The sequence below is a fragment of the Rana temporaria genome, chromosome 1 (genome assembly GCF_905171775.1).
Source record: "Rana temporaria chromosome 1, aRanTem1.1, whole genome shotgun sequence".
NCBI lineage: Eukaryota > Metazoa > Chordata > Amphibia > Anura > Ranidae > Rana > Rana temporaria.
The window spans coordinates 610,065,939-610,079,520 of NC_053489.1; the positions used below are offsets into that span (position 1 = coordinate 610,065,939).

At 46.8% G+C, this 13,582-nt stretch overlaps 1 protein-coding gene across 1 annotated transcript in view; it reads left to right on the forward strand.

Annotated features, from left to right (window-relative positions):
* Window positions 1-394: 394 nt before the first annotated feature.
* TAPT1 (transmembrane anterior posterior transformation 1) overlaps window positions 395-13,582 on the forward strand; it is a 117,868-nt gene continuing 104,680 nt past the window's right edge. The window contains exon 1 of the mRNA XM_040335212.1: window positions 395-597. Coding sequence (XP_040191146.1) covers window positions 462-597 — 136 coding nt within the window. The 5' untranslated portion in view covers window positions 395-461. The remainder of the gene's footprint in view (window positions 598-13,582) is intronic.

The window sequence follows — 13,582 nt, forward strand, 5'->3', positions numbered from 1 at the left end:
TATGACATGGGGTAAAGTATCTGGGGACCTTCTTTTTACTAAAAGGACCTTCCAATTTACAATAAGCCGCCTCCGCTTGCAGAACCCCACAACCTATACACCCCAAAGGAAAGCAGTATGTAGAAAGGTGTGCTATTCTAAGGCAGATGGAACTCCAGGACTTGTACAGTAATGCCATTTTATTTACAGGACAGATGTTCAATCCCTGACCTCAGGCACAGCAGGTGAGGTAACTGAGCCAACACACAGCTCCTCACACTAGCTGCACTATACTGTACACATGAAGCCATTGGGGTCCGGGCAGGTGGACCATAATCAAAATGGCTGCAAGGGAATTGAGGCCCCGCCCCCTTAGTAAGTGCCGTCACCGTTCACTCCACCCTGAGCCCGGAGCGGCGCCCTGTGATGACGTACTCTGTTTGGTAGACTCGTCTCTGCACTAGTTGCCGCCGCGGCTGGGGATGGCGGACGCGGCGGCTCTAAGCGGAGAGGACAAAGAGGAGGACGGAGGGAAGAAAGCCGCCACGGCGGAGACCCTGGGCTTCTATGAGAGGACCGACGGGAGGAGGGCGAGGGAGAAGAGGAGGAACCTGTCTGGTGAGGAGGGGAGCGCTGACAGCTGTGTGTGTGTATGCATGGAGGGGGGGAGTGACAGGTAGGTGCATGGAGGGGAGAGAGTGACAGGTAGGTGCATGGAGGGGGGGAGTGACAGGTAGGTGCATGGAGGGGAGAGAGTGACAGGTAGGTGCATGGAGGGGGGGAGTGACAGGTAGGTGCATGGAGGGGAGAGAGTGACAGGTAGGTGCATGGAGGGGGGGAGTGACAGGTAGGTGCATGGAGGGGAGAGAGTGACAGGTAGGTGCATGGAGGGGGAGAGTGACAGGTAGGTGCATGGAGGGGGAGAGTGACAGGTAGGTGCATGGAGGGGGAGAGTGACAGGTAGGTGCATGGAGGGGGAGAGTGACAGGTAGGTGCATGGAGGGGGAGAGTGACAGGTAGGTGCATGGAGGGGGAGAGTGACAGGTAGGTGCATGGAGGGGGAGAGTGACAGGTAGGTGCATGGAGGGGGAGAGTGACAGGTAGGTGCATGGAGGGGGAGAGTGACAGGTAGGTGCATGGAGGGGGAGAGTGACAGGTAGGTGCATGGAGGGGGGAGTGACAGGTAGGTGCATTTGGGGGGGAGTGACAGGTAGGTGCATTTGGGGGGGAGTGACAGGTAGGTGCATGGCGGGGGAGAGTGACAGCTGTGTGTGTGTGTGTGTGTGTGTGTGACAGCTGTATGTGTGTGCGCGTGCATGGAGGATGTGGGTGACAGGTGGGTGCATGGAGGATGTGGGTGCATGGAGGGTGACAGGTGGGTGCATGGAGGGTGTGGGTGCATGGAGGGTGACAGGTGGGGTGGTGGGTGCATGGAGGCTGACAGGTGGGGTGGTGACAGGTGGGTGCATGGAGGGTGTGGGTGACAGGTGGGTGCATGGAGGCTGACACGTGGGGTGGTGACAGGTGGGTGCATGGAGGATGTGGGTGACAGGTGGGTGCATGGAGGATGTGGGTGACAGGTGGGTGCATGGAGGATGTGGGTGCATGGAGGCTCACAGGTGGGGTGGTGACAGGTGGGTGCATGGAGGATGTGGGTGACAGGTGGGTGCATGGAGGGTGAGGGTGACAGGCGGGTGCATGGAAGAGGTGGGTGACAGGGAGGAGGTGGGTGCATGGAGGATGAGGGTGACAGGTGGTTATTGGGAGGTGCTGATTGGTGGGGTATAGTGAGCCTGTGATTGGCAGCTGGATGTGTGAAGTCCTGATTGGCGGCGGGTATAGTTGGTACTGGTGCTTTACAACATACAGGAGGATACATTGGCATGACTGCTGGTTAACCCTCTATATGGCAGATCAGGTGGGTGGGGGCATTTGATTGGTTGCTTCTGTTGGGGGGGGGTCACCTGACAGCTGTCCCAGGACTGAATGTTTTCTCTGGCTCTTTGTTTATCATTGGGGGCCTCTCACCCTGCAGCACTTTCTTTGTCCTTCCATTGTAGCTGAGTGTGTGCATTGTGTGCGGTTCCCAGTCATTCTATGTGTAGATAATGTACAGAAGTGATCATCATGGGCAGCTCAGTGAGTGAACAGCTGGCAGGAAGAACGTGGGGTATGTCAGAAGTGGAGGCACGAGGCTCCGCACACCCCGCTCATTCTGTGATCACAGGTGGTCAGCTCTGATCTATCACAATTCTCAATAGTTGTGTTACTTGACAAGTGCAGCTCACATGACTTTCTACAAGGCACTGCAACAGATTGTACACGGGGTTGCTGGAGGGAGGTGGACTGATGACGGTTTTAGCATCAGCAATGGCTCGGGGCCTCCTAGAGTGTTCCATGCAATGAAAGTGCCCACGTTGTCTTAGTCAGGTACACAAATGTAGTATTGGTTAGCTGTGCCATGAAATGTTACCCACTAACACATACCCAACCACATCCTGCCCGGTGTAATGTTCTGTCCCACGGTGCTTCTGCTGCAATCTCTGTTCAGTGCCTGTAATTATTATTCCCTCCCTTGTCTTGTGTAATAATGTTCTTGCGCATCTGAACTGGGACAGCTTTTATCCAGAGTACTTTTTATTGGCACAATAAAGAGTCCAGCGCTATAATTACCCAGGAAGTGTTAGAGGTATATAGTTCATGCATGTGTAAGCAAAATCTTTCCTTTCTTTTTTATTTGTCTAATCGTCTTCTCAGATTAAATGGCAAACAAGCCGATTCAGATATTCTAAGGGTTCTATAGGGAAAGTTTATGCCGTGGGACTCTGATTTGCGCACGCTGCAGAAACCGTACCTTGTCATGCACACAACTGTGAAAAATTGCATAAAGATCCTTCGGCTTATATTTTCTTTTTATTGTGCATTAGAAAAACCGTCCCTCATATGTAATCATTGAATGTGAAGGCACTTAAAGTTATTTTAAAGGCAAAACTATTTTTACCTTGATGGATTTTCTGCGCTAAATTAAACGCCCCACTACCTGTCCGGGACCCCCCCCCCCCCTCGTCTCTAAACACTTACCTGGCTGTTCTCATTGTTCCTGCTGGTGTCAGTCAAACTCCTGTGAGGAGGTAGTGGGGACGTGGCTTACCGGCGCTGTGTGTGCTTGTGTGGACACTCGTACAGCCTGACTAGGGAGCACGCCCATGCCAGTGCCCCCTTGGCGCTCAGATTACTGAGGGGGCACTTATAGGAAGGAGGAGCAGACAGTGCTAGTGGGGGAGGAGGTAAGGAGAATATTGGACAGAGCAGGTAGGTATAACATAGAGTTCTCACAGCTGGAAAAACTAAATCCAGACAGCCTGACAAGTTTTAATACAACATGTGAATAAGTGGAAACAAAGTATCTTTTCATTCTTTTATCAAAGGAAAGAACTCTGGTGTGTAGATGAAGAAAATGTAACCACTTCCCGCCTGGCCTATAACAGAATGATGGCTGGGCAGTGGTTGCATGATCCTGACTGGGCGTGCTATGACGACCAGCAGGATAACAGCCGCCACGCTCCCATGGGGCCATGCATTGCGGCGATCGGTGGTGCGGTGTGCCAGTCTGAGACACCCCTTCACCTTTCTCGGTAAAGAGCCTCCGTCGGAGGCTCTTCACCACGTGATCAGCCATGTCCAATGATAGCTGATCATGATGTAAACAGGAAGAGCCGTTGATCAACTTTTCTTCACTCATGTCTGGCAGACGCCAGTAGAGGAGAGCCGATTGGCTGCTCTCCTGACGGGGGGTCTGTGCTGATTGTTTTATCAGCACAGCCCTCCCTCGAATGCCCGCCCAGGGCCACCAGGATGCCGAAATGGACCACCAGGGATGGCCACCCCACTTGACCACCAGGGAAATACCAATATGTGCCCGGGCAGCTGCCAATCAGTACCCACCCACAATGCCTGCCAGTGCCACAAGGGATGCCCATCATTGACGTGTATCAGTGCCGCCTATCAGTGCCACTCATAATGACCCATCAGGGCAGCCTTTTAGTGCCACCCATGTGTGCCCATCAGTGCTGCATATCAGTGCCCATCATCGGTGCTGCCTTATCAGTGAAGGAGAAAACTTGCTTATTCTCAAAATTTTATAACGAATACAAAAACTTTTTTTTTTTTATCTAAATTTTTGGTCTTTTTTTTATTTGTTTGGCAAAAAATAAAAACCGCAGAGGTGATCAAATAACACCAAAAGAAAGCTTTATTTGTGGAAACAAAATGATAAAAATTCTGTTTGGGTACAGTGTAACACGGCCGCGCAATAGTCATTTAAACAGCTGAAAATTTGCTTGGGCGGGGGGCAGTGGTAAGTGCCTGGTATTGAAGTGGTTGAAGACCAAACCTTTTCTGACATGTAAAAAAAATAAATATTTCCTGCTAGAAAATTGGAACACCCAAACATGATTTTTGTATTTATTTTTTTAAGCAGAGACCCTAGAGAATAAAATGGTGGTTGTTGCAATATCTTATGTCACACTGTATTTGCGCACACTTTAATTAATTAAAAAAAACGAAACGGCAAAGTTAGACCATTTTTTTATTTATTTTTTTGTATAATGTGAAAGAAGATGTTACACTGCGAGAATCGTGATCTTTATGCTAAACAAACAAAAAAAAAACGTGATTCTCATTTTAGCCAGAATCGTGATATATATATATATATATAATATATGTGTGTGTGTGTCTATATATATATATATATATATATATATATATATATATATATATATATATATATATATATATATATATATATATATATATATATATATATTATACTTGGACTGCGAGCATAATTGGTTTCGGAAACATGCTTCTCATTTATCAAAGCAAATTTCCCTAAAAGACTGTAATGTTTGCTGTAGAGTGTTTTTTTTTTTTTTTTATCAAAACTATACTTCCATAAAAGTTTGTGGCTCAAAAACGCTGATAAACTTTGAATAGTTGTGGTGTTGAGCGTTTTGTTTTATTTTATTTTTTAATTTTTTTTGGGGGCGTTTTAAAGCTGTTTTCAGCTTTTGTCAGAGTTGGAGCTGAAAAACTCCTCTCAAAACCCACTAGTTCTGGGTTTTTTTTTTTTACAGCTAGAAAATGCCCCGGCCAAGAACTGCTAATAACAGCCCATGTGTGCACGGACACATAGGATAACATGCTGGGGAGTTTATTGACTGCAGAAAAAAACATCTGAAGCCAAAGACAGCAGCTGTAAAAACATCCAGTGTGCATGAGGCCTAAGAAATAATGATTTGTTCCATAACCATTTGTAATCATATTGCTACACTTAGAGGCACAAAAAACACAGGTTATTGGTAAACTTCAGGTGGGGTTGTTTCAGTCACGTGACACAAAGAACAAAAAGAGCAGCGCCATCTAAGTGCACTGTAGTATGATCCGTTTTACGCTTCATGCACACTGAAGCGAAAAAAAAACGCCAGTAGCTTTGCAGGGAGCCCTTCAACGCTTTTTAGCGTTTTTGCAATAGCGCTTATTAGTGTATTGTAGTGTAGCGTTTTTTTTTTTCTTTTTTTCGATGGATAAAAAAAAGCAAAAAAACGCTGGCGCCACTTTGAACGCAAATTTCTGGCGTTCAGAGAAAAGCCCATAAACTCCACTGCTCATTAACACTAAAAAACGCCCATGTGTGCATGGGCACATAGGCTAACATAGAGTTCAGTTTATGGGCTTTTAAAAAAAAAAAAAGCCCAAAACGCCAATAAACTTCAGTTTATCAGCTTCAGTGTGCATGGAGCCTTAATAAAAAGTCTGGTGCTCATCCATGTAAAGCTGCTGATGTAAATTCAAATTTAGCTGAGGGGGCGTGTTTTAATGGGGGGTGACCTTACGTGATTGACGTATTTTACGAACGGCGCATGCCGTGAATTCACCGCTCCTAGTGTGCTGCAGAGAAGCTGCTGGCAGGACTTTTTCTGACGTCCTGCCAGTGCACCGCTCCACACTGGAGAGAATGGAGCCGCTTTGCAGGCGCTATTTTTAGCGCTATAGCGCCTGCAAAGTGCCTCAGTGTGAAAGGGGTCTAAGAGCTGAACTCTAATGAGCAGGGCCCTCTGATTCCTCTTGTACCAAATTGTAATGTCTGCTTTTATTTTGTTAAGCGCTGCGCAAACTGTTGGCGCTATATAAATCCTGTATAATAAGAGCTGTGAAAATGTGGAATAGTCTCCCTCCAGAGGTCGTTCTGGCCAGCTCAGTAGATTGCTTTAACCACTTCAATACTTGTACACCTTCCTGCCCAGACCAGCTTTCAGCGCTATCACATTTTGAATGACAATTGCGCAGTCATGCGACACTGTACCCAAACAGAATTTGATCCCACAAATAGCGCTTTCTTTCACTGGTGGGCGGCACAGATCACGAGGCACTGGCAGGCATCACTGATGGGCACGGATTGGCATCCCTGGTGGTCCTGGGTGGGCATGCCTGGTGGTCCTGGGTGGGCATCCTCAATGGGTCTGCACTGATAATCCTTGTGCAGTGCAGACCCCCCCGTCAGGAGAGTAGACAATTGGCTCTCCTCTACTTGCTCCTGTCAGTGCGAGTGAGGAAAAGCTGTTACACTGTGATATGGCACATCATAGGCTCTTTACCGTGATCAGAGATGCGGTGTGACACACCACTGATCGCTGCACGGTGCCTTAGCGCGATCATATGACGTCCTGTCAGGATAACAGAATCACGTTCCGGCCGTCGTTTTGCTATATGGTGGGTGAGAGGTGGTTAACCATTTAAGACACGGACCAAAATGCAGCTAAAGGACCTTGCCCCTTTTTGCGATTCGGCACTGCGTCGCTTTAACTGACAATTGCGCGGTCGTGCGACGTGGCTCCCAAACAAAATTGGCGTAATTTTTTTCGCATAAATAGAGCTTTCTTTTGGTGGTATTTGATCACCTCTGCGGTTTTTATTTTTTGCGCTATAAACAAAAATAGAGCGTCAATTTTGAAAAAAAATCAATATTTTTTACTTTTTGCTATAATAAATATCCCCCAAAAATACTGTTTATCGGTTGGTTTGCGCAACATTTATTGCGTTTACAAAATAGGGGATAGTTTTATTGCATTTTTATAAAAATTTTTTTTTTTTTTTACTTTTTTTTCGTGATTGCGACATTATGGCGGACACTTCGGACAATTTTGACACATTTTTGGGACCATTGTCATTTTTACAGCAAAAAATGCATTTAAAATGCATTGTTTATTGTGAAAATGACAATTGCAGTTTGGGAGTTAACCACAGGGGGCGCTGTAGGGGTAATGTGTGACCTGAAGTGTGTTTACAACTGTAGGGGGGTGTGGCGGTAGGTGTGACATCATCGATTGTGTCCCCCTATAAAAGGGATGACACGATCGATGACGGAGCCACAGTGAAGAACTGGGAAGCTGTGTTTACACACGGCTCTCCCCGTTCTTCAGCCCTGGGGACCGATCGCGGGACTCCAGCGGCGATCGAGTTTCCGCGGGTCCCGGAGCTTCGGACCGGGTCTCGGGTGTGCGCCCGCGACCCACGGCTGGACAATAGCACAGCACGTACCTGTACGTGCTTGTGCCCAGCCGTGCCATTCTGCCGACATATATGTGCAGGAGGCGGTCCTTAAGTGGTTAAAGGCCTGTTTTCAGTCATAAATGCACATAACATAACTGGGTACTGACATTTACTGGTAAAGTTGATCCGGGAAAAATAGAATTGCCTCTCGGGGATCAGAAAGGATTTTTTTTCCCTCCTGTAGCAAATTGGATCATGATTTGCTGTGTGTTTTTTTTTTTTTTTTCATTCCTCTGGGTATAGGATTGTGTATATGGGATTGAATGATTTATTTCTAACGTGTGTGTTTTTTTTTTTTTTTATTGGTTGAACTAGATGGACTTGTGTCCTTCTTCTTCTTTTTTTTTTTTTTTTTAACCTGACTATCTATGTAAGATAGCCTATCCCTGGACTACAATGCAGGCAGAGGCAGCACATAATGCAAATGGTCCTGCATGCACAATAGTATCGGTATTATTTCAGTGGGGCACTGAGACCCGTCTTCTATGCGGAGCCACTATATGCTGCTTGTCCATCCACCTCTGAACTGCATGCAGTGAGCCCATAGAACTGGATGCAGATACAGCAGCTGCAAGGAGAGTCGCATGTCGACATGCGGGCAGAAGTGGGTGCACGGGTCCAAACACAGACGCTGTGCATTCGGATCCATGCACCCGCTCCTGCCCACAAGTCAGATTTTGATATGCGACTGTCTGTGCAACTGCTGCATCTGCATCCACTTGTAATACATACTTCACATGAATTGATAGGTTTTGTCATTAGGTACTTCCTCCTTTTTTTTTTTTTTCTTGGCATGAATTGAAAAAAAAAATGCGAACCCAAAGCGCTGTCATGTTGCCAAGGGACTAGGCGCAGATCATGTGGTCTTCTGCAATCGGGGACATTATTGATGTTGCAAGTCATTAGATATGCCCTGTCTGCTATACACTGTATAAGAGAGATGATTAGCAAGGCACTACATTGTACAGCACTACAGAGCAGGCAGCACAGCCAGCATGTGTACTTGTCAAATATGGCTGCTCCTGTCCTACAGATACAGTGACACTGCACATTGGAACTGGGTTTTTAGCAATTCTCAAATTCATTTAACCACTTCCATACCAGGCACTTACGCACCTTCCTGCCCAAGCCAATTTTCAGCTTTCAGCACTGTCGCAATTCGAATGACAATTGCGCGGTCATGCTACACTGTACCCAAATGAAATTTTTATCATTTTGTTCCCACAAATAGAGCTTTCTTTTGGTGGTATTTGATCACCTCTGCGATTTTTATTTTTTGCGCAACAACTAAAAAAAGACCGACATTTTTGAAAATAATTACGTTTTTATTTTGTTTCTGTAATATTTTTTGTAAATAAGTAAGTTTTCTTCTTCAATTATGGGCACTGATGGGCACCGATGAGCACCGATGAGGCGGCACTGATAGGCAGCGCCGGTATGCGGCACTGATGGGCACTGATGGGCACTCATAGGCGGCACTGATGGGCACTTATGGGTGGTGGCACAGATGGGCACTGATAGGTGGGCATTAGGCATAGATGGGCACTAAGAGGTGGCACTGATGGACACTGGGTGGCACTGATGGACACTGGGTGACACTGAGGGATGGCATTGCTGGGCATCATTAGTCAGTGCCCATGTTGCCAGTCAGTGCCCATTTGTGGGCACTGATTGGCATCGATTGTATTAAAAACATTTTTTTATTATCTATTTTTGCTATTTGGGGGGCACTCCCTGGTGGTCCAGTGTGGGGATCCGAGGGGGGGCTGCACTGATAAACAATCAGCGCAAACCCCCCCCCCTGTCAGGAGAGCCGCCGAACAGCTCTCCTCTACTCGCATCTGTCAGACACGAGTGAGGAAGAGCCGGTCAACGGCTCTTCCTGTTTACATCGTGATCAGTCGTGATTGGACACGGCTGATCACGTGGTAATGAGCCTCCGCCGGAGGCTCTTTACCGAGATCGGAGATGCAGGTTGTCAGACTGACACCCCGCATCACCGATCGCCGTGCTGCCCGCCCCCATGAAATCCTTTAGGACGTCAATAGACGTCCAGTCAGGATTTCACAACCACTTCCCAGACGTCAATTGACCATTGACCGGGCGGGAAGTGGTTAATAACTCTAGTGTGTTTTTTTTTTTTTTTTTTGGTCGACTGAAAAAGATCAGCTCAATGAATTTTTATTTATTTTTTAAACCCAAAAATGTAATGTGCTCTTGGTCGATTTTTACAATTTCTTCCAAAGTAACTTCTTTTGTTGAGAAAGAAATCCCCTCTGGGTAATCTGGTACAATTTCATCGTTTTTACCTAACTTTGTTGCAGATTCCTACCCTTTGTTAGTCTGAAGAAATAACTGTTTGCCTGTGTCCATGTGGAAAGTGAATCTGTATGGGAGTGATCTTATAATTCTCAATCAGCTGCTGCACCTGCAGGGCTCTAATGAGGAAAGTGTCAGGGTCTGCATCCCTTTAGACCCGATTTCCCTTTGTGAGTGTCTCACCAAAAATTATATTTTTGTTTCAGGGGATGTCTATCTTAGTGCAGACTAGTGGGACAAATAGTTAGCCAATCACGCAAGCAGGGAATGATGCCGCGTACACACGATCATTTTTCAGCATGAAAAAAAAACTTTGTTTTTCAGCATGTCTAAAAAACAAAGTTTTCCCAACTTTATCATTAAAACAATGTTGCCTACACACCATCGTTTTAAAAAAATGATCTAGTAAAGCGCGGTGACGTACAACGGCACTATAAAGGGGAAGTTCTATTCGCCTTTGGGCTGCTTTAACTGATTCTGTGTTAGTAAAAGACGATTCGCGCTTTTTTGTCTGTTACAGTGTGATGAATGTGCTTACTCCATTATGAACGGTAGTTTTACCAGAACGAGCGCTCCCATCTCATAACTTGCTTCTGAGCATGCGCAGGTTTTTTTTGGCGTTTTAGCCCACACACGATCATTTTTTTTCAACCCGAAAAACGGCATCTTTTAAAACGACGTTAAAAAATGCAGCATGTTCGAATTTTTTTTTGTCATTTTTCAGAACCTGAAAAATGATGTGAAGCCCACACACGAAACAACGTTTTTTTCATGCCGAAAAATGATCGTGTGTACGCGGCATTACATTTATGGAGGGCGTTGTACAGAACACCTCCAAGTAGCCATATTGTGTGATTTTTGCAGAAAATTACAGAGCTGCAGATTGAAAAGGGAAAGGTAATTTTTTAATCACATTTATTTACAATATGATTCAATTGGTTTGTATCCACCCTGGCTGTGTCCAATCACAGCTGATTACATGTAAACAAGGAAATGCCGAGTTATCAGCTTTCCTCTCCTCACACTGACAGTGTGTGAGGAGATGAGAGCCAATCGGCAGCATTTTCCCACAGGGGAGATCTGCACAGATAACCAGGGCACTGATCAACAGTGCACGTCAGTGCTGTCTCGTCCGTGCACGTCAGTGCATTTTTTTCAAATGTCAAACATGTCATACTTACCTCCACTGTGCAGCTTGTTTTGCACAGAGTGGCCCCGATCCTTTTCTTCTGGGGTCCCCCGGCAGCTCTCGCAGCACCTCCTCGCATTAGATAATCCCCTAGAACAGGGGTGGCAAACACAAGGCCCGCGGGCCGAATCCGGCCCGCCAGACCTTGCCATGTGGCCCGCGCAACGGGCCGTCCGTTGCCACTAGTGGTGCAACGGATCGTTACCCATCCGTGATCCGCGGAGCGCACCGATGCCTCGGCCTTAGGAAAGGCTTCGGCCTAGCTCCGGAGCGGTCGGCCATCTTGGTACACCCAGCGGCGGCAGCTGCTGCCTAGGAGCGCGCTGACGTCATCACCCCTCCCTCATCTGCTCGTGGATCTTCTCGGCTATTCTGCAAGAGCGCGTAGTTCAAGTACAGTGAGTTTTGCTATTTTTAGTGGGGGCAATGTTGGACTGGCTGTTATTACAGTGATTACTAGTGGGGGCAATGTTGGACTGGCTATTATTAAGGTGATTACTAGTGGGGGGCAATGTTGAACTGGAACAGTGCGAGTGGGGGGCAATGGTGGATGTTACAGTGAGGTGGGGGCAATGGTGGACATTACAGTGATGAGTGGGGGCAATGGTGGATGTTACAGTGAGGTGGGGGCAATCCCATCCTACCCTACCCCATCCCGTCCCCATCCCATCCTACCCCACTCCATCTCACCCCACTCCACCCCACCCCATCTCATCCCATCCTACCCCACGCCATCCTATACCACCCCATCCCGTCCCTATCCCATCCTACGGCTCCCATCCACCCCCATCCCGACCCCACCCCATCCCAGGGTGGATGGGAGGATGGAAGGAGAGTGGAGGGTGCAGAGGTCAGATATTGCACACGGTCCATAGCATACTCCTGTATCCTGCATTTCGTACGCAGCAAACTCCTGAACCCTGCGCTCCATAAAACCAGTAATAAACAAATGCAGTGACAATTATTTATGATAATAAATAGTGGACACGTAGTCTTACAGATACAACCGGCCCTTTGAGGGCAACCATACTGCTAATGCGGCCCCCGATGAATTTGAGTTTTCCACCCCTGCCCTAGAAGAAACGTTCAGGGCGCGCTCCTGAGTCAAGCATTTGCATCCATAGACACAAATGCTGGACTCGGCCTCGCCCACCAGCGCCCGCGTGATTGGATTTGATTGACAGCAGCAGGAGCCAATGGCTGCGCCGCTATCAATCTTTCCAATCAAGAGCCGAATCCCTGTGGAATGTAGGGGCTCAGGTAAGTAAAACTGGGGGATCCGGTCACTGCCAGAAGTTTTTTCACCTTGATGCATTAGGGTGAAAAAACACAAGGATTTACAACCCCTTTAAAACAAATCTCCTGGATAAACAAATATTGTCCAAATACAAGTCATATGCATTTTTTCTTTAATCTTGGTGTGCTTTGTGTATTTCTTTCATATCTGTGAAGTAATCCAATGTCAAACTGTGTGTGTGTGTGTGTAGGAACTTCCTGTAATAAAGACCAGTCACTGCTGTGATTCTCTCCCTGTGCAGGGTGTCTGGTCTGATCTCCGCCCCCTCATGTAGTGGGTGGAGACTGCTGGGTCCCTCCCACAGCTCTACTTTCTGCACAGACTATGTACGGCACACCAATGATTTTATGTGTGTGTGTGTGATATACACATATACACATACACACTCCACATATTTGTGTCTGGATATCAGTACTGACCTCCACTACTTGGCAGTGCTCTTGCTGTCTGGAGGCTCACCTCTATCTCGTGTTCCCAGTTCTGGTGTCCTCATTGTTCTCGTATCACAACACATAAAGGTCAAATGCAAACTGCTAGTTAATCAGTAATAACACTGAAACAATATTTACCTTCTTTCCATGATTGATTTAAAAAAAAAAAAGCATGCTATGTAGTTTTTATAAATGGCAGTCAGGCACCAAATTTCTCCACTGAGAGTTCAGACTATAACGCAGGCCAACTTTCTAATTGAGACTTTTGGGGTACAAAATGAATAGTGCTATGATGTAATGGTCTCTGTTGTTGCCCTAGGTATGAACTCCAGCATGCCAGTTGAACAAAAGCCCCATGCAAACTGTACACAGATCTGTGTGATTAGACATCAGTGCTAAAAAATGATTAGGCATTGCTTTCATCAAATCTAGAATAAAACGGGCTGTTTTGCTGGTGCAGCTGCAAATTCTATGTATAGAGGCTGTTACACTGTAAGCACTTTGAGCTCTATTACAGACAATATACCTTGCAGCCCTTGGGGGCCTCTCCTCTGCAGACACTAATCTGTCCATATTGCCCTTTTGAAGCAGTAATCTCTTGTATCGTGCCCACAGTCTCTGACCATCTCTTGTATCGTGCCCACAGTCTCTGGCCATCTCTTGTATCGTGCCCACAGTCTCTGGCCATCTCTTGTATCGTGCCCACAGTCTCTGGCCATCTCTTGTATCGTGCCCACAGTCTCTGGCCATCCCTTG